The sequence below is a fragment of the Schistocerca gregaria genome, chromosome 5 (assembly GCF_023897955.1).
Source record: "Schistocerca gregaria isolate iqSchGreg1 chromosome 5, iqSchGreg1.2, whole genome shotgun sequence".
NCBI classification, from domain to species: domain Eukaryota; kingdom Metazoa; phylum Arthropoda; class Insecta; order Orthoptera; family Acrididae; genus Schistocerca; species Schistocerca gregaria.
This window is the reverse complement of record NC_064924.1, coordinates 398,892,620-398,914,620: the sequence shown is the minus strand read 5'-3', so window position 1 is coordinate 398,914,620 and position 22,001 is coordinate 398,892,620. Positions and strand designations below refer to the sequence as shown.

The window sequence follows — 22,001 nt, the reverse complement described above, 5'->3', positions numbered from 1 at the left end:
GTATCTACAACCCTTCTAATGGACATTAATATAGGGTATGTCCAACTTTTACCTTTGTAACGTCTTGGACCTTTCTGATGACACTTTCAGGGATTTATTTGAATGCCTGTGGAGGAATGTCAGCCCAGTCTTCCTTAACAGCCGAAACCAGAGAAGATTGTCAGATATGGAGTGACTTTGACGCTCTAACTCATCCCAGAGATTTTTCATTGGCTATAAGTCGAGGCTGTGGGCAAGGGTGTCTATTTCAGGAATGTTATTGTCCACAAACAACATTGCCTCACTGACGGTGCTATGCGACAGAGTGTACTGCCATGCTGATTCAATCAATCATCGTCTCCAAACTGTTCCTATACTGCAGGCAGTATGCTGTGCTGTAAAATGAGATCCTTCCCCGGTTATCGTTTCCTTAAGCACAAAAGTGAACCACACCTTAAGCACGATAAACACACCATACTGTAACACCACTACGTCCTCCGTAATTCACCGTTCGCACTATATGCTGACAGGTAACGTTCTCCAGGCATTCGCCCCTAACCTTTCCATCGGATTGCCATAACGTGATCCATCATTCCGAACCAACCGTTTCAAGTCATCTGTTGTCCAGTGGCGTCACTCTTTAACTACCTCAAGCGTCTCTTAGCAATGACAACAGAAATGTGTGGCTTATGAGGCGATGTATGAACGTTGTACCCCATTTTTAACTCTCTGAACACAGTCACCGTATTAGCTTCACTGATGGCAGCACTATGGAATTCACGAGTGATTCCTTTCGCTGATTTCACGTGATCTTTTTACAGCCACCTTCCACCATGGTCGAAGTTCCCTGTATGTCACTACATGAGGACTGCCTGGTCCTGGTTCAGCTGTGGTTGTTTCTTCGCGTTTCCACTTCAAAATCACAGGAACAACAGGGGACTTGCCCAGCTATAGAAGGGATGAAATGTCACTGATGACTAGTCCACGTTGAAAGAAACTGAGGTTTCCTGACTGACTCATTCTACTGGGCTGCTATATATTATTCATTGGTTTTCTGAGTTCTCTGTTTTCCAAAGTATTAGATACACATATACGACTGAGCATGAATTGAACTGTAAACTCACCAAGTTCGCATTTTTCTCCCTACAAGTGCTCTATGACTCTCCGTTTGGTCACACTGTACTCGTCCAAGTGGTAGCAGCATTCTGTCAATGGTCATCACAGCAGCGTTCTCTGTACTGGTCCAGAGTTCTTACAGTTGGGGCAACTAAACACAGTCCTTAATGTACCCCAAACGAAAAAGTCACAAGCAGTAAGGTCAGGTGACCTGGGAGGCTGAGGGAATAGAGCCACTTCATCTTCATAACTATGCCCAGACCAGCTATGTGGAAATCGTTGTTCAGTTGTGGAAATAACTACAACTGCAACATATTAAGGTAAGAGTTACCGATCACAGTCCTTCCTTAGATGAAAAACGGCCCATACAGCTTCGTCTGTGACATAGAATTAACATTTCGTGAATCTAATTCATGCACCATAATTTCTTGAGGATTTTCAGTGGCCCATTCTCTTACATTGTGGGTACAGGACTGGCTCTAGAGAGGGGGGAGGGGGAAGGGGGAGGGGATGGAGGATGGGGGAGGGAGAGGACGAGCCCCATCAGGGGGAAGGGGGAAGGGAATAGGGGAGGGGGAGGGCGAGCCACGTCACCTCTCAGAAAGGGGGGGGGGGGCAGGGAAGAAGGGTTGTGGGGGCGACAAAATGTTGTACTTTAATGTTGTTCCAAAAGGACGAGTTAAACAAGGTAATGAAAGTTTTCTATTGATGAAAAAAATGAAATGAAATTATCGTGTGGCACTGATGGCCGGAAGGCGCCGTCCAAGGAAATTTGGCCGCCTGGTGCAACTCTTATTTCAGGTGACGCCACATTGGGCGACCTGCGCGTCGGTGATGATGAAATAATGATGAGGACAACACAACACCCAGCACATTGGCGGAGAAAATTTGCAACCCGGCCGGGAATCGAAGCCGGGCCCACTGCAGGGTATGCAAGCATGTTACCACTCAGCTAAACACGCAAACTATGTAGATGAAGAAGTGTCGGAATAAGATGTAAATACGAATCATTCACAAAATCTATTGTCTTCCTGGAAACTGTCTACAGGGTTGTGAAACAGATGTCTGCGTCTTTCAAAATAGGAAAGATCGCAAGTGGCAGCGTTGGCCACTCTGTTTCTACCATGCAACTGCATAACACTTCCTATCTACCTACGTCATCTTGAGAGCCACCACAGAAGAGAAAAATTTCGTAATAAGGATATAAAAATAAATATCAGCATATGATGGTGCAACCGTAACTGTAGTGGTACCGTTGAGAATAACGCTTTGTAACAAGCAGAAGTAAACTACGCACTGCTCGTCACATGCCATAATCTTCTGAATCAAAACGTTGTGATTAAAATGGGTGTTTATACATGGAACGATGAATGGCACCCTCCCCCCCCCCCCCCTCCCCAATTCCCACTACTCCCTCTCATTTGGAGCTGCCATTAACACTATTTGTATTTTTCTTCTGCTTCTCACGGGCCTCTAAACTTTTTTTCTGTTTTGTCTGTGGCTTCTTTTAAGTTTTCCCTCATTGCCTTTTTTTGTCGGTGTTGAAGCCATAATAAATAGATATTAATATTTAAGATAATACGAAAAATCTGTAAAACTATATTTTGGATTGAAGCATCTAAAATGCACAAACTGTTTATCCAGTTTAGTCGTATTTCACACTGTTTGCGTTCTAACAACTTTATTCGGCATATAACTGTTATTTTTCACTCCAATAAATAAACGTCCTTTCAAAGCTACTTATTCTGACCCATAAATCAAAATCATGGCAAATCGGAAAGCACGCCTTCTCGATATTCGATCATAGCCGTTTTTCCTACTACAGACACACTTAACAGTCACTGGCGGTTTATACACTTTTCAACAAAAAAAGTCTTTATACGATAGTGACTCGCTGTCCTGTGACCATCCACTTTGTACAGCAGAAGCGACGACTATACCACTGACAATGCAATGCTCAAGTTGCTACAGATCTCGCACCGCACGCTCCTCTTCGCTCAGGGAATGGGAGGGAGTGAGGAGATTTTAGTTATATGTAACTTGATTTTAGTTGCATGATTAATGTGTGGCACTGTAAAAGTTTCAATACTATTTGACTTACCGGTGCCCCACATGTGGCCTAGCTCTGGTCTCAGCAACGTATTCATGTCAAAAAGACATACGAGTAAGTCTGCTATGTAAAAATGAGGCCTTGGAGATGAATAACACTGTGAAAAAGAAAGAATGACTGTGTCTGAAAAAGCAATGAGGGCCTGCAGCCAGTGGAGGGGGGCGGGAGTGGCGGGGGGGGGGGGGGGGGGAGGGGTCCATGAAAATTCCACACAGGGCGGAGCTCGTTCTGAATGACAACTGACCTTGCAAGATGAAAAGAATATTGCTTCATTTTGCAAAACAAGAAAATTATTTTCTTTCTTTATCGCCATTTTTCAAACCACTGCACTGATAACGGTAACTGGTGGGCCCCATGCGACCTCGGAGAGTTAACTATTCTTGTTCTGTTCACACATCAATCGTATTTCTAGATGTAATACTTTGGAAAATATCACTTTGGAAACGAATAAATCATTTATACACTGAAACGCCAAAGAAAATGGTATAGGCACGCTTATTCAAATACAGAGATATGTAAACAGGCAGAACACGGCGCTGTGGTCGGCAACGCCTACCTAAGACAAGTGTCCGGCACCGCTGTTAGATCGTTTACTGCTGCTGCAGTGGCAGGTTATCAAAATTTAAGTGAACTTGAACGTGGTGTTATAGTCGACGCACGAGAGATCGGACGCAGCCTCTCCGAGGTAGCGATGACGTGGGGATTTACCCGTACGACCATTTCACGAGTGTACCGCGACTACCAAGAATTTGGTAAAACATCAAATTTGCTGCACTGCTGCGGGCGGAAAAAGATCCTACAAGAACGGGACCAATGACGGCTAAAGAGAATCGTTCAACGTGACAGAATTGCAACCCTTCCGGGCCATCAACGTCAGCGTGCGAACCATTCAATGTAACATCGTCGATTTGGGCTTTGGGAGCAGAAGGCCCACTCATGTACACTTAATGACTGCACGACACAAAGCTTGACGCCTCACCTGGGCCCATCAACACCGACATTGGACTGTTGATGACTGGTAACATGTTGCTGCTCGGGCGAGTCTCATTTCAAATTGTATCGAGCAGATGGACGTGTACGGGTATGGAGACAACCTCATGAATCTATGGACCCTGCATGTCAGCAGGGGGCTGTTCAAGCTAGTGGAGGCTCTGTAAAGGCGTTGGGCGTGTACAGTTGGAGTGATACGGGGCGTCTAGATACGATTCTGATAGGTGACACGTATGTAAGCATTCTGTCTGTTCACCTGCATCCATTCATGTCCAGTTTGCATTCCGACGGACTTGGGCAACTCCAGGAGGACAATGAGACACCCCACGCGTCCAGAATTGCTACAAAGTGGCTCCAGGAACATTCTTCTGAGCTAAAACACTTACGCTGGCCATCATATTGAGCATATCTGGGATGCCTTGGAACTTGCTGTTCAGAAGGGATCTCCATCCCCTCATATTCTTGCAGATTTGTGGACAGCCCTGCAGGGTTCATGGTGTCAACCATCCAGCATTAGTCCAGTCGATGCCACATCGGTCGAGGTACTTCTGCGTGCTCGCGAGTCCCTAGAGGATATTAGGCAGGTGTATCAGTGTCTTTGGCTCATCAATGTAGTGGGCTTCTACTGTTACAGTTGAAAACCACAGTATTCTCCGCCTCCTTTGACACTGCAGATACGCTTCTCGTGCACCTAGAAGCCAATTCCGCTCTACACGGATGCTGTTAATCAGATAGTGTATCTACACGTGGACTACTCTGTTATTCCCTGAGCACTACAACAGGGACCTACAGACGTGAGCTTACTGTCTGTGTCATTGTAGGCAACGGCCTTGTGCTTGTGTTCCAGGGTCCCAACCTGCGTTCACCGGCTGTGACGCTGGAGGGGGACGGCACACCGCGCTCCCAGTTTGGCACGTCTGTCGCCGCTGTGGGAGACATCGATGGCGACGGCTTCCAAGGTTAGCAGCAGCACAGCTCTCCACAGGCCCCTCATACGTCGCTTGATTCTTAACACCGTTATGAAGCAGCAACATGCGGCGTGTTTCAAACAGATTCAGACGCTTTGCTATGCCTAAACCTTCTACACGAATGAAGGTATAAACTTCGAGCAAATTTTAACTTCTACACCTACATCAACATCTATACTTTGCAAATCGATATGAAGTTCCTGATAGGCGGTAGCTCCCACTGTACCACTTATTAGGGCTTTTTATCATTCTAGTTGCGTACTGTGAGATACTACGAGTTAATGAACGTAAGTATATTTTGTAATCAGCTTCTCTGACGAGAAACCATAATTGTGACGAACCAGAGTTGAGGGATAGGTAGTCAGTTAGTATCTGGACTACGCACGGCTCTATTCTGAAAATGTGCTTCAACGTTGTCATAAGGTCGAGCCGTGCACGTCTGCTTTCATAACCATTATGTGAGGTATCTAAAATAGCATTTACACATTGTGAGCCTCTAGTAAGCACTATTTCAGCTGCCTTGACTAATGGGCTTCAAATCAGACGTACACGGCTCGACCCTACATAGCTAAAGCACTGGCAAGTTAAGGGGGGTAGGACGTTACACGGGCCGACTTGGAGCAGGAGAGGCATCACAGGACATTTTAATTTCCGGTGTCTATACTTTTACAAATAAATTCATAAAACTTTGTCAGCATCACCAGGAAGAATTCAGGATTCACACTCATTGCAGTGGAAGTTCGAAAACATAACAAAATAAATTTTTTACCTGCGAAATGTCATCATTTTTTCACTTACCAATGGCTGCATTTGTTGCTATAGGTACACTTTTCTTCATATGTGAGAGAGACTGTTCGATGAATTTTGCACAGCATACATACCATACGCACAGGTGTCTAAAACTCTAGAATTTATTTAATTTATGAAATAAACGAATGAACTGTTATATTTTAAAACTTCATGTTTAGGATAAACACCAATTTTATAGTTAATTACCTCAATTTTTACCACAGTTTTCAATCGATTTGTAAAATTCTAGAGTTTCATACACCTTTAAGTATGGTTTGTATGCTGTGCAAAATTCGTCGAAGAATCTCTCTTACTTATGAAGAAAAGTGTACCTATAGCAACAAATACTGTCATTAGTAAGTGAAAAAAATGATGAAATTTCACATGTAAAAAAATCATTTCGTTGTGTTTTCGAACTTCCTCTGCTATGAGTGTGAATTCTGAATCCTTCCTGGTCATGCTGACAAAGTTTTATGAATTTATTTTTAAAAGTATAGACAGTGGAAATTAAAATGTCCTGTGGTGCCTCTCCCGCTCCAAGTCGGCCCGTTTGAAGACCTAACCCCCTTAAGCAAAATTTAAATGAACACAATTTTCAGTTAAATGAATAATAATATGGCGGTGAAAGGTTATTACCTTCTGATAAGAAATTGATCTAGACGCCACCAAAAATATACAATGTATAAACCGATAACTTACCCAATCAACCACATGAAAGAATATCTAGAAATGGTGGCCCAACAATAATTCAGTTTAAAAGATACAGATTGGTAATATTCAACAGTAGTTAAGATAGCATAAATCTGTGTAATCAGAATGGTAGCATATTCCGCAAAAATCAACAAAGCATTAGTAATTCGTCAAATAACGAAGTTCCTCGCTTTGAACTAGGCACAAATAGTCCCAGCACAGCAAGAAAATAACTTTCTTGAAGCATATCTCATGATAATAGCTCACAGTTGAAGTTCATGCTAACACATTGAGTCTATGTCCCACTGGCCTCGAAGTTTCACTAAGTATGAGCAAATTTTAAAGCATTCACGGCCGCTTGTCCCTGATATTCTGTCACTTTACCCGACTGACTGCTTTGTAACATCAAGTCTCTCCTCTGTTCGTCTCGATACAAAGTTGACTCTATCATATCGCCACAGGAAGCCTTCTCTCTATCCAGTCGCGACGCTAACTGCCCCTGTCACCAGTCTACACCAAGTGTTTCAACTCTCTGTCTCTTCCAGAAATCCTGCCTTACACCCAATAGCCACTCCACGCATCCGAATGTCTGATAGCCTCGCCGCTCGCGCCATTGAGAAATACTTGCTCCCCCACTAAGTAGCAAGAGCTACTAAAATCTATAAAATGAACCACTATTTGCATAATAATCAAGTAACAGATTAGACACATGGCTTGAAGTAAAAAACATTTTCTACCCCTTCTGTAGAGACCAAACACGAAACTGTACACTTAAAAGCATAGACATAAGTAGTTAAACATGGTGTAGCACTTACGTGATTATAACAAATAACAAAGGATTCGCTTTAATACGTATGAAACATAAGTTTGGCCTGCTCAGTTGACGCGTCTTTTTACGCTCAGTCTATTTATGGTGTTATATCTTACTGATCATTTGCCGTTATTAGGTTACTAAGATTTTAATATGTCTAAGATAACTGTTAGTTATCATTCAGAAAGAGTTAATAATATATATAAACGTAACATGTTCACGTATGGGTAGGCGCAAGAATTGCCATACCGCTTTCACTAGCTGTGAACCTGTAGAGGATAGTATGATCTGACATATTATAGAAAGATATAAAGTGCAATAATGCAGTAAATAAAATGTATACCAATGTGTGATTGTCAAAATGATAATTAGAATCCTGAACTATCATCCAATACTTCGTTAATAAAGATCGCATGAAGCGTTCAGCAATTATTAATTTGCATTGGCTGCGGTAAGTATATGTGGTAAGTCCGTTCAACTAACTTCTACAGTTTTTGTCATATTAGTAATATGAAGATCTTAATAAATGCACCTCAGTATTGCAAGTAAGCTAATATATTCGGATTTGTCATACTTTGAAACATAGAATTATTATCGAATTATGAAGTACTTCAGTGTGGCCATCTTTCAAACTGTAGCAGAAGCCGGCATTGTACCAGACCAGCACTGCAGCGCAGGGTGTGTGTCCGCCCCTTTCTACCTACTAATGGGCAAAGACTATACTGTTGTCCGTGGTCAGCTGGTCCTTTGTCGACGCACATCGGTCTTTCGGAAAGGCTCTGTAACCAGACCGCACTCTCAAGATACATTTTTCAATTTCCCTGTGGATTATTTCTCGAACATATGTGTTGTGTTACTCACTGAGACTGGCAAGAATTATTGCTGAATGCCTCTGTTCAAGCTGTAATTAGCGTAACTCGTCTTTCCAGTCCCTGCGGAAACGAGAAATAATCCTTGAAGCTAAGTTTTCGCGGTATATGTGACGTTTGGCTTCAGGCGTCTGCCAATTCAAATTTTTCAGCATCTCCGTGTCGTACTCCCACTCGTTCTGCCCTGCTTTGTATGCGTTCAGTGTCGCCTGTTAGTCCCATCTGATAAACGGCCTGCACTCTTAAGCAATATTCTAAGCTAGAACACTCGTACGTAGTCTTCTTTGTAGAGTTGCTGCATTTTTTCAGTATCAAATCGATAAATCGAAGTTTTCCTCCTGCCTCATTTACTGCCGAGCCTATGTGATCATTCCATTTCATAATTCTGGAAAGTATTACATGCAGATTTTTCTTTGAGCTGACTCATTATAACGGTGACTCATTGATATTGCAGTCATACGCTACTACATTTTTCTTTCTGTGAAGTGCATAATATTATTTCTGAATATTTAAAACAAGTTGCCAATATTTGCACCATATTTTTGATGGATTATTAAAATGTGATTGATATAGGAGCAATTTTTTTCACAGAGTAGAAGATGGTGTTTAATAACAGAATTTTGCTTTGTGATTATAAAGGGTTTCAAGGATGTAATATCAAATAAATAGGGATATTTTAAGTACCATATATTCATTTCACATTATCTATGTGTTACTTAGGTTGTGTGAGGTCTGTGGACTTATTAAAGATCTGAATCTTTTTCAGTTAAATTGGTCCACTAATACCATTGATATCAATTCTATGTCCGAAGGAAGCTTTCATTATTACACGAGATCAAGGCTACGTAAAGTTTGAATCTATGCGATGTATTAATAAGAGATGGCGGGGTACTGAACACGAAAGATGGCCAGCTATTGGCAGTCCGTTTTTGCTTCATTTATTTGCAAGTAGCTTACCTCTGGACTACATTTGTAGTTTCACAGAATAAATATAAACAATAGTAACATAAAAATAAAGAACTACAACAGACGTGCCGAAGGGTTAAGAGTAATCACGATATTAATAATGAAAAAAATAAGAACAAGAAGAAGAAGCAGTATTATTAGTGTTACACTTCGGCATAGAATATTGCCCGGCCACAATTAATTAACTTCAGTCCGTGCCAGAATCCGAAGAGCAATTTCAGAACGTTCTACATCTACATCCATACTCCGCAAGCCACCTGACGGTAGAAAGAAGGATTGTCAGTATGCTTCTGTGTAGGCTCTAATCTCTCTGATTTTATCCTCATGATCTGTAGGAGGGAGCAATATACTGCTTGACTCTTCGGTGAAAGTATGTTCTCCAAACTTTAACAAAAGCCCGTACCGAGCTACTGAGCGTCTCTCCTGCAGAGTCTTCCACTGGAGTTTATCTATCATCTCCGTAACGCTTTCGTGATTACTAAATGATCCTGTAACAAAGCGTGCTGCTCTCCGTTGGATCTTCTCTATCTCTTCTATCAATCCTATCTGGTACGGATCCCACACTGCTGAGCAGTATTCAAGTAGTGGGCGAACAAGCATACTGTAACCTACTTCCTTTGTTTTCGGATTGCATTTCCTTAGGATTCTTCCAATGAATCTCACGCTGGCATCTGCTTTACCAACGATCAACTTTATATGGTCATTCCATTTTAAATCACTCCTAATGCGTACTGCCAGGTAATTTATGGAATTAACTGCTTCCAGTTGCTGACCTGCCATTTTGTAGCTACGTGATAAGGGACCTATCTTTCTATGTATTCGCAGCACATTATACTTTTCTACATGAAGATTCAATTGCCATTCCCTGCACCATGCGTCAATTCGCTGCAGATCCTCCTGCATTTCAGTACAATTTTCCATTGTTACAACCTCTCGATACACCACAGCATCCTCTGCAAAAAACCTCAGTGAACTTCCGATGTCATCCACCAGGTCATTTATGTATATTGTGAATAGCAACGGTCCTACGACACTCCCCTGCGGCACACCTGAAATCACTCTTACTTCGGAAGTCTTCTCTCCATTGAGAATGACATGCTGCGTTTTGTTAGCTAGGAACTCTTCAGTCCAATCACACAATTGGTCTGATAGTCCATATACTCTTACTTAGTGCATTAAACGACTGTGGGGAACTGTATCGAACGCCTTGCGGGAGTCAAGAAACACGGCATCTACCTGTGAACCCGTGTCTATGGCCCTCTGAGTCTCGTGGACGAATAGCGCGAGCTGGGTTTCATGCGACCGTCGTTTTCGAAATCCATGCTGATTCCTACAGAGTAGATTTCTAGTCTCCAGAAAAGTCATTATACTCGAACATAATACGTGTTCTAAAATTCTACAACAACAACGTTGTTGCGGATCATGAGATTTCAGTTGCACTGCACGACCATTAACACTAACCGGGGTACGTGCTGCATCGTAAGTTACAGCTACAGCAACCGCATCAGTAACTTCCACCGGGATACGACTCCTTTCTCTTTTCAGGCGCCACACCAGGCTCACCTATGTTTTCGAATTTCATTATCATCTTTTTTTAACCATTAAATGGCATCGGGCCTCTCCTCAGACCTTTCAGCGCCGATACTCTCTGAATGCAGCGCTGTAATTGCTGCTGTTCACATAAAACAATTTCGCTAACAGCGCACGGTCTCTCTTCTCTTCTCACATTACGGCTTGTCAAATGTCAAAGAGTATAGGCGTCAGATTTGTACCTGGTGGCCAAATGTGAAATTAATTTGTTTTTCTAGCGTAAATCGGTTCCGCATTAACGCATCAGCATATCCACCGAGTTTCTCTGCCGTAAGATAACTACAGCCCATACAGGATCTCCGCGAGAAGCTGAATTTCAGTTATAACTACCTGATACCAGAATACTGTTAGGCTACCATGGCTCATGCATGAAAGTATTGATTCTCTAGTTACCCGTGGAACTTTCAGAACAGACTGCTCCATCCATCTAATCTCGCAGGAGAATCTACGGGATGGAAGGTGGATCAAAAAGGTATAATTTGTTAATAAAACTCATTATCCCGCTCATCCTTCCTCCAGAGGCTCCTTGTAACAATAGAAGAGTGAGATTTAATTTCAGTCACGCATTAATAAGATTGGAGATGCCAAGCGACAAATGTTATAAAACGGAACTGACAGCACCGATACTGCTAATATTATCTACCATATCTTTAACATACAATATGAATAGCAAAGCTCACATAACACTTCCCGGCACGTCTAAAGTCAATTCTACATCTGTTGATGACTTTCCAAACAAGATATGTTTCTTATGTCCTCCCTTCCAAGACATCCTATCAAGTCGCAGATTTTGTTTGGTACCCCATGAATCGTACTTTCGTTAACAAGCGTTGGTATGTTGTCGATTCAAATCCTTTTTGGAATTCAAGAAATACTGCATCCACCCGACTGCCTTGGTCTATGGCTCTCAAGGCGTATAGTGAGAATAACGCAATTTGGGTTTCGCACGGCCATTGTTTTCAGAATCCATGCTGGTGGAGGAAGTCATTCTGTTCGAGATATCTTTCTACATATGAGCTCGGGAAATGTTCTAAGGTTCCAGAATAGATGAGTGTCAAGGATATTGTACGATAGTTTCGTGGATCACTTCTGCTAATCTTCTTGGAGACGGACCTAACCTCTGCTTTCTTCCAGTGCAACCTGTGCTTTCTTCCAATACAGCCTATGCTTCCTTCCATGTAATGGGCATTGTTTTTCTTCCAGCGCTCTACAGTGTTTTGTGGTTAAAATGAAAGCTACCTCCTCTGCGAACAGTATATAGAATTTGATGGGGACCCTGTCGGGCCCTACACTTTTGTTCAGTTTTATCAGTCTCAGCTGTTTTTCCACACCACTCACGCTAACATCTATATCACTCATCTTTGGAGTGGAGCGAGTACTAAACTCGAGCAGCATCTGCAATATTCATTTTTAAAGCAACATTTAAAAACGAAATTCAGAATTACTGCTTTTGCTTTGCTAACCTTCACTTTCAGTTCCCATGGTATCCCCAAATATCTGTATACTAACTCTGGTGCCATTGGCGGCCTGCATATCACGAAAACGTTTTGAGTTTTGTGAAGGGCCTTTGAATAACATTTTTCTTCGGTTTATAGGCTTTATATATCGTCCTCTTGATACCCAAAGGCGTATCGTATCTATTGCCCTATGTTTTTGTAGTTACTGTATTCGTATTATCTTTAGAAACTTTCTTACTTAAACTGTGCAGCATGAAGATCCCAACTCATCACGACCTGTTCTAGGTGAAAAATACGTATCCAGTGCTTGACCAACTATTCTTATGAGCTTGAGCCACAGTTCTTCTGCATGTTACTGCCTATAACTAAATGTTAAAAGTTCCTCCGTGATATGTGACATTATTTCTTTTTCATCTCGTTTTTTTAACATATGAAGCTTTCTGATTAGTTTTATTGTTTTTTACAATTTCGTAATCATTGTTCGTGTAACTGGCTCTTGCTCAATGATACCAGTTCCAGTTAGATCTAATATTTTCCATATCAGTTAGCCACTGAAATGCCTCATCTACGCAGTTTACAGAGAAGCATTTAGCTTTGTTTCGCTTCGTCAGTGTCTGCTGATACAGGCTCTTCAACATGTTTACTGAGATCTCCAGACATACACAATGAATGCGCAAGGTGAATTTTTTCTATCTCTTGCTGCCATTTGCCTATAGGAAATGTACCTTTGAAGTGCCGATGATGATCTTCTAGAGATCAGGTCCACCTTTTATAAATCTGTTATTATCCAGAGGATTGTTCGGTATCCTCCAGTGATACATGATAGTAGTACATACATACTAACGTGCGGAGATACTCTTTAAAAATTTCAATTATATCTCGAGGTCGAGGGAAGAACTCAACTGCAACTGTATACCCACTCTTAAAATGAGTCTTTGTCGAATAATTTCGCAAGCAACTTCAAATTCTACCTTGGCAGATATGAGTGTCTTGTCTAAGATGAGAAATGTACCACTTCCGTTTCCAGTTAGCCTTTCCGTTCGATATATACTTAGAGTTACTCCAAAAATCTCACTACTATCAATTTGATTTTTAACCAGCTTTCAGTACCTAGTATTATGTCTGCTCTACCACTTTTTCGGAGCTCTTCGAAGTCTTGCGCTTTTATTGCTCGTGCTTCGGCAGTTGACCACTAGGATTTTAACACTCCTGCCTGTGAACGACATTTCCTTGGATCTGACACTAATACTGTGGGGTGTCTTACAGCTGTCATCATCTGGACTTGCTGGACGGTTGCCTAATCTAAAAAAAAAAAAGAATACTTTTGTGCAATACACACACAGTCAGCTACCCGGACAGCAGCCTCTGGTGTAATGCTGCTCTGACCATTTATGAGGACCACACTGTTCTGAAAGATACTGCGCTGGAATGATCCAAATGTGACCTCGGAGCCAACGCGACAGGCATCGTCCGTTCCAACGAGTGCAACGGTTTGCACTTGATTGTATGCTGCCCCCTCAGAGGCAGCAGTTCAGCCTTTTCAACACGTTCACTGCTGCCTCCAGACATATACACTGAATGCTCAAGGTGATGTTTTCCAGCCCTTGCTGTCATTTCGCTAAGGGAAATGTAACTTTGAAGTTCGGATGATTAACAAGCTTCCTCCTTGAGACCTGAATGGGGAACTAATCTGGTAACTGCTATAATTGGAGGGATCATCGTGACATTTTTTCGATTAGAGGCGACGTGCCCTGTTGTTACAAGCGGTGTGTTTGTAATACAGTGGCTTCTATTGCCTTCGGCATTGTCATGACGTTCGTCATTGCTCATTCTTCTGTCTCTTTGAGGCAGTGGTCCTTCTCAAAGCCAAGAGAGTGCTCCAAACCTCGACCCACTACTCCGCCATTTTTGACAAGATCGCTTGCAGAACAAGGGTGACTCCTTTTACAGGGAGTCACTGGGCAATATTTGATGACGATTTTTCTTCAACGTTTAAGGAACTGCTAGAGTCTAACGAGAGACCCAGGGTTTTTGCTTACTAGTCAAAAACGCTGCCCCTAGATCACGATGGCATCCTGTACTAGTCAAACACCAGTAAACCAACAATGATATAAGAAATCGAAGTCGCATATATAAAACAGCTCCAAACTTTTAATTACGTTATCAAAGAGTTAATGTGTTATACATTTGAACTGAAGCATGTAAACGAGTAAATGTTTAGAAAAATTTGAAATTATATTTGGAGTTCGATGCAAGTCTCTAAACGTTCTTATTATGAAACACTGAATGAATATAGCCTGGGTAACCTGCCCTCCATTTTAAGCAAAAACTAGTATAACCTGGGTAACCACCCCTCAATTTTAATCGAAAGCTAGTTTTTCACAAATCTCAGCGCTTATGGCGTTATATTCTCAGCGCTTATGGCGTCATATCTCCTGAATTGGTGTCGTATAATGATAGAAATTTTGCAGGTACGTTCGGTGACATATGCAGACACTTTGTTCAAAGCGTGTTGCGAGTAGAGTTAGTAGTATAGAAGTAATAAATTAGAACTCCATGTCTGATGTTGAAATTGCACTGCGCGCCATTTTAATCAGAAACTAGTTTTTCACGTGTCTAAATGTCTATGAAGTCACATATCGCGGGCTATGTGTTGAACAATGACTTAATTTGGAGGTACATGCAGTGGTATATGTGGATAATGTAAGCAAACTGTGTTGTGACCAGAATCTTTAGTAAAGAAGTAATAAATTAAAACGTCACGTCATACACTGAAGTCATACTGCATGAACAGTGAAAATGTAGTAAGCGATGAACTTCTTCATTACATCATTTTGTATGTATTGGGGTTGGGAAGTGAGCAAGAAAGGATTTGATAAAGTTTTGAAATTATGTGTACAGTTTTCTGGCAGCCGCTAAGTGCTATCAATATCAAATTTAAATAAAAAATCAGTTGCTACATCTATGAAAGATCATCACTTGATAACGGCTCAACCGATTAGGCTCATTTGATTTCTGTTGTGTTCGTTATTGTCAGGGCAAGGTTTTTATGAAAGAAATTTTTTTAAAATCCGTCGCATAAGTCGGAAATTTGGATGGTATTTTTGTATGAAAATCCCAATGAAAGAAATGTGGCGGTCGGGTTGACAGTTCTCCTATTACATATTTTCATAATAAAAAAAGTGAAATTCTGACAGTTTTGTTGTGGCATATTTTGGTAACAACAACAAATTCCTCATTGAATATTGATCTTTTGCGAAAAGGAATACAATTGAAAGCGGTATTTCAGTGTGTTCTCGGTCGTGATGACTTATTTGGTGTGTCGCAAAGATCGAATTGATGACAGTTCGTGGTAATTTGCTGTGTTGCATACATTCCATGGATTTCAGTTCGTAGTTTATTTCTTTGGAAAAAACTCCTCGAATGAGGCATCGAAATACCGATCGGCGCACTCGCAACGCGGCCACCAACATGATCGTCGAATCAGTGAGACTCACGAAGAGCGTAGACAGTGTTTGCAGGCAAATCGAATAAGAATTTCTGAAGCACGATCCATTATGAGGCTTATAGTGGGGTGCTAGAGAGTCGGTAGCCATCTGAGCTATTCATTTTCTCTCCGGAATGAAAGACAAAAAAATGTTCATCATCAAACGTCGCGGTGAACATATTAAAAACACAAACAAATTATTGTTAAAAAAATGAATTCTGATTCATTTCATTTCAATATTTTCATGGTCTAAGTGAAACTGTTTTTCTTCGGTTTACACATTGTAATGGTGCCTAAATGTACTGTTTTTTTGGGATCCATCCTACAGGGGGGGATTATACTTAAAGTACTGTTGTGAAACATGTACTAAAGAAAAGATTGGAATTTTAGCTACAAACGGAGAACAATATACCGAAATCTGCTCTGTGTCTTTAATTAAAATAATTTTTGTTTTAAATAACGGAGCATAGCCTTGCTACGGATGCGTGGCGTGAGACGCCTCAAAATGTTACACGTAAAATGTTTACTCGATGTATCGAAAAGCCTAACATCTCATAAACTTAAGCATGAGAAAAAATTATTATTCACGGGTGTCGCCTGGTGAAATAATGTTGTCTCTTCGTAAGGAAACGTAAATTATTTATTAATTCTTCCCTCAAAATACTGTCTTTGAAACGGTAATCGATCGCTGTGAAGCGGCCTATTTGAATCACTGACCTGGTAGTCCACAAATTGCGATAAATACTGCAAATGCCTCAAAGTTACAAATACATGCATATAAGGCCCGTCAAAGAGAAATTCCTTACGCACTCTCAGGCGTTTACAACAAATGTTGTGTCCAGTAATGACGGCCAACAATGACTTTTGTTGGCGCGATCTTCCTGCGTGGGAAAGGACTGTCTACTTAAAAGGAGCAGTAATAACTCTTTCAATTATTAAATTATTGCGGACTTACAATGTTCAATGGCCGACCGTTGCCTAAATTCCAAAACAAGACAAACCTAATAGTGAATTCTTTGTCCTTGTACAATGACTAAGAAATGAAGTCTTTTCATCCTAGTTAGACAGAAAAAATAGTTTCATCACTATTGTACAAATTCTATGCCGGTTCATTTTCATTCTAATTGCACAAAACAAAGAGTTTCTCTATTATTATACAATTTCTATGCCGATGTTATCGACATTATTCTTAAACTGATTTTAGTTCCTTTTTTCTTTACGCATGCCGCTGTCAAAGTCTTTGCGTATAGTGAAAAATATTAAAGCAAATATAAACGTTCACTTTATTTAATGTCTCACCAGATATTGGTACAACATATTCAAGGAAAGATTCGGTTGGATAAATCCCTTCTGACCAACCGGCTACGAGAGAGAGCATGCTAAGCTGTGCTGTGAAAAATGAGCGGTTTTATTTTCCTTTTCGCCGTCATTTTTAATAAAAAACAAGATGTGTTTATGGCTAACTTAATGATCCTATCTGTTCGAAGATTAAAAACTTCTCAAACACTGTCATTGAAGCTACTATCCACACAGATGCAGCGGTGGGAGAGGTCTACGTCATACCTCGTGTAGTGATTATTACAGCCGCTTTACCCATTTATATTGGCGTTATTCACAATCAAGATTATGTCTGCAATAACAATAAATAAGATCAGAGAGAGATGGGGGAGGAAGAGATGGAAAGAGAAGGGGGGACAAAATGGATACATAGAATGCGAAGGAGGATACAGAGAGAGAAATGAGGGACAAGGAGATGGATAGAGAGAGTGTGGGATAAGAAATGTACAGCGTGCAGGAAGCGGGGGGGGGGGAATATGAACAAGTATGGGGAGATGGGAGGGGAGCTGTTAGACGGGCAACTTGCAGCTGAAACCGGGTTCCGGGATAGCGGCTTATCGTGCTGTATACAGGGCGAAAAATATTTAAACCAAGAACCTCTGGGAGGTTGTAGGGGACATCAAAACAAATATTTTTCCCTAATGTTATTTTTTCCTAGGAGGGTTATTTAAACCCGTGTAGGCCGTATCACGCTCTTTAGTTGTCAGAGGGCATATTACGCACTTCAGTTGTAGCCAACTGCTGTCCACCTGTGTAGTAGTGCATTGTCTCACTTTATTAATGGAGCGGTACACCTGGAGCGAGTACACTGATATGGTTGGTGCGTACTATGTAGCGCATCACAACGGACGAGCTGCACATCGGGTTCATCAACAACAATATCCTAATCGCCGTATCCCGCATCATACGGCCTTTGCTGCTATGTACCAGCGTCTGTGTGAGACCGGGTCATTTAGCAGATTACCTGGACAGGAACGCAGTCGCACGGTAAGAAAGCTGCTATTTGTGGAAGCTGTCTTGCAGCATGTGGAGCGGGATCCTTCAATCAGCACTCGTGCAATTGCATGTAACATGGGGACGAATGTAAGAACAGTCCTTCGAGAGCAATTGTTATGTCCGTTTCACTTACAGCGTGTCCACAATCTGGAACCAGTTGATTATCCACCCAGAGCACAGTTTTCGCAGTGGTACCTGGAACATCTCCATCCTCTGTGTTGTTTACCGATGGAGCAACGTTCGGGCGTAATGGAGTCTTCAACATGCAAAATTCTCATGTTTGGAGTGAGGATAACCCACATGCCACAGTTACTATCGCTCATCAAGTGCGGTTCTTCGTTAATGTGTGGGTCGGTGTTGTTGGCGACTGTTTAATTGGGCCGTGTCTGCTACCTAGGCCATTAAATGGCAGGCACTATTACAATTTTCTCGCCAGAGCATTGCCAGAATTGCTGGAAGACGTCGCGCTCCCTACAAGACAACGCATGTGTTTCCAACATGACGGGGCGCTGTCACATTCCAGTCTTCGTGTGCGTCGATTCCTGGACCGACGGTTCCCAGAAACGTGGATTGGCAGAGGTAGTCCTGTACCGTGACCTGCTCGATCCCCAGATATGTCCCCTCTGGACTTTTTTTTGTGGGGAGAGAAGCGCAACCTTGTTTACGCAACTCCTGTTGCATCAGAAGAGGATCTGATTGCCCGGATAGTAGCAACAGCAGGAACAATTCAGGATACTCCTGGGGTTTTTGCCCGTGTCAGACAGAACATGATCCGACTGTGTAACTTTTGTTTACGTGTCAGTGGAGGCATTTTTGTAAATATACTGTAATTGAAATTGGGTTGCGTTAATGTGTTGTCTCTTGGTCATAAAAAAATTGGAAAGTGTTTGTTGGTTTAATTAATTTGCCGCCAGAGAAATCTTCCTCTACCGGTTTAAATATTCCTCATAGGAAAAAATGACATTAGAGGAAAATATTTGTTTTGATGTCCCCTACAACCTCCCAGAGTTTGTCGATTTAAATACTTTTCACCCTGTAGATTCTTCGAGCCACGGTCCAATTTTCTTTGTTTATTCGTAGGGATTCGTTTCACATGAGTCTGAGGCTTGTGTTATCAGGACAATCTGCAGAGTCGCTCCTCACCTCCTCCAGGCTACGCCGCCGCTGGAGAGGCAGTGCGCGTTCACCTTGGCGTTAGCTGGCTTGTTTGTCACTGGGTAGAGCCGACCTGTTTATACAAGCCGAGCCAAGTGTTCGGTGGCGGCCTCACGTGAAGGCTACGTGCCTCTGCCTCTGCTTCTGCTTCAGCAGTAACACGACCGCTCCGAGCGCAGAAAGATGCAGCTCCCCCTCTGGACGCTCCACAAGAACGCGAGAGAGAACAGACTGTGGCCCTTCAGTTTCACCCCCAATGCCATCCTTATACCGTCTTGATCCGTGAATGTGTTCTATAAAAAAACTTCTCAAACTCTTCCATTGATGGCTTGTACTGAAAAATATATTGGCACTGTAGTCTCGATATTTTTATCTTTACGAGGAACTGTAGTCTCGATATTTTTATCTTTACGAATCACAGAGTAGCGCTTATGGGCGGATAGCTCTGGAGCTTATGACAGCTTTTTTTGTGCTGTCGTTGATTGATGAATGTAAGTATTGAATATTTGTAAAGAAAATTTTTATAGCCAAGATCGCATTAAAAACTATTTATTACCGACCGATTTCGACACATCAGGTTGTGATTTTCAGATCTGTAACATAATATACACTACTGGCCTTTAAAATTGCTACACCGCGAAGATGACGTGCTACAGACGCAAAATTTAACCGACAGGAAGAAAATGCTGTGATATGCAAATGATTAGCTTTTCAGAGCATTCTCACAAGGTTGGCGCCGGTGGCGGCACCTACAAAGTGCTGACATAAGGAAAGTTTCCAACAGATTTCTCATACACAAACAGCAGTTGACCGGCGTTACCTGGTGAAACGTTGTTGTGATGCCTCGTGTAAGGAGGAGAAATGCGTACCATCACGTTTCCGACTTTGATAAAGGTTGGATTGTAGGCTATCGCAATTGCGGTTTATCGTATCGCGACATTGCTGCTCGTGTTGGTCGAGGTCCAATGACTGTTAGCAGAATATGGAATCGGTGGGTTCAGGAGGGTAATACGAAAGGCCATGCTGGATCCCAACGGCCTTGTATGACTAGCAGTCGAGATGACAGGCATCTTGTCCGCATGCTGTAACGGATCGTGCAGCCACGTCTCGATTCCTGAGTCAACAGATGGGGACGTTTCCAAGACAACAACCATCTGCACGAACAGTTCGACGACGTTTGCAACAGCATGGACTATCAACTCGGAGACCATGGCTGCGGTTACCCTTGTCGCTGCATCACAGACAGGAACGCCTGTGATGGTGTACTCAACGACGAACCTGGGTGCACGAAAGGCAAAACTCCATTTTTTAGGATGATACCAGGTTCTGTTTACAGCGTCATGATTGTCGCATCCGTGTTTGGCTGTGAACGTACATTGGAAGCGTGTATTCGTCATCGCCATATTGGCGTATCATCCGGCATGATGGTATGGGACGCCATTGGCTACACGTCTCGGTCACCTCTTGTTCGTATTGACGGCACTTTGAACAGTTGACGTTACATTTCAGATGTGTCACGACCCGTGGCCCTACCCTTCATTCGATCCCTGCTAAACCCTACATTTTATCAGGATAATGCACGACCGCATGTTGCAGGTCCTGTACGGGCCTTTCTGGATACAGAAAATGTTCGACTTCTGCCCTGGCCAGCACATTCTCCAGATTTCTCACCAACTGAAAACGTCTGGTCAATGGTGGCCGAGCAACTGGCTCGTCGCAATGCGCCAGTCACTACTTTTGATGAACTGTGGTATTGTGTTGAACCTGCATGGGCAGCCATACCTGTACACGCCATCCATGCTCTGTTTGACTCAATGCCCAAGAGTATTAAGGCCGTTGTTACGGCCAGAGGAGGTTGCTCTGGGTACTGATTTTTCAGGATCTATGCACCCAAATTTCGTGAAATTGTAATCACATGTCAGTTCTAGTATAATATACATTGAATATCCGTTTATCATCTGTATTTCTTCTTGGTGTAGCAACTTTAATGGTCTGCTATAATTATTTTTGATATGTATTACAAATGAGGAAACGGCAGTCATACATTTAAATACGTTTAAAAACTTTTTTGGTTGCACATGATATTCCATGATGCGTTCATTACTCACGCTATGTTAACAGTTAAGTGTCAACAATAAAATTACAACTAGGTTTGTCACAAGTAAAAATGTGCACAGCTAAAACACACCTTGAGGAGTTTCGCATGTGTACATATGCAGCATTCCTTTGATGCTCATCAGTTGTTAAAATCCACATTTACGCAGATGTTTAAATTTACATGATGAATGAAGTACATCTTGGAACCCTCTTACTCGAAATAGCTGAACGGTATTTGGTGTACAGATGAGCCATGCAAACCGGTCAATAAAAAATAGTTTTGGACGAGATCTTGGCTGTAAAAAATTTCGTTAAGGTGCCTACAGATCGTTTCTTCTCATTTCTCATTACGAGAATCTTTAGTCATATTGGTTGTTTGTATGACTCTCTTCAAGCTTTAGTAAAATTTGTTTCCAGCTCCTGATTCATACCTGAGAGTATTTAGAAGACCACCAGAAAAATCTAAAAGCTATTACATTTAAGTTGGTGCACACACTTTATGACCGTAGTTACTTCCGAATAAATATGTTTCGGAAAATGAATTTGCCTTGAGAAACCACAGTTTCTGCCTTTTTCATCCACATTGGTTTCCA

General features: G+C 41.9%; 1 protein-coding gene across 1 annotated transcript in view; it reads left to right on the top strand.

Moving 5' to 3' along the window:
• Positions 1–22,001, top strand: part of LOC126272606 (integrin alpha-PS4-like) — a 493,607-nt gene that overhangs the window by 128,587 nt on the left and 343,019 nt on the right. The window contains exon 10 of the mRNA XM_049975549.1: positions 5,043–5,154. Within this exon, the coding sequence (XP_049831506.1) occupies positions 5,043–5,154 (112 nt within the window). The remainder of the gene's footprint in view (positions 1–5,042; positions 5,155–22,001) is intronic.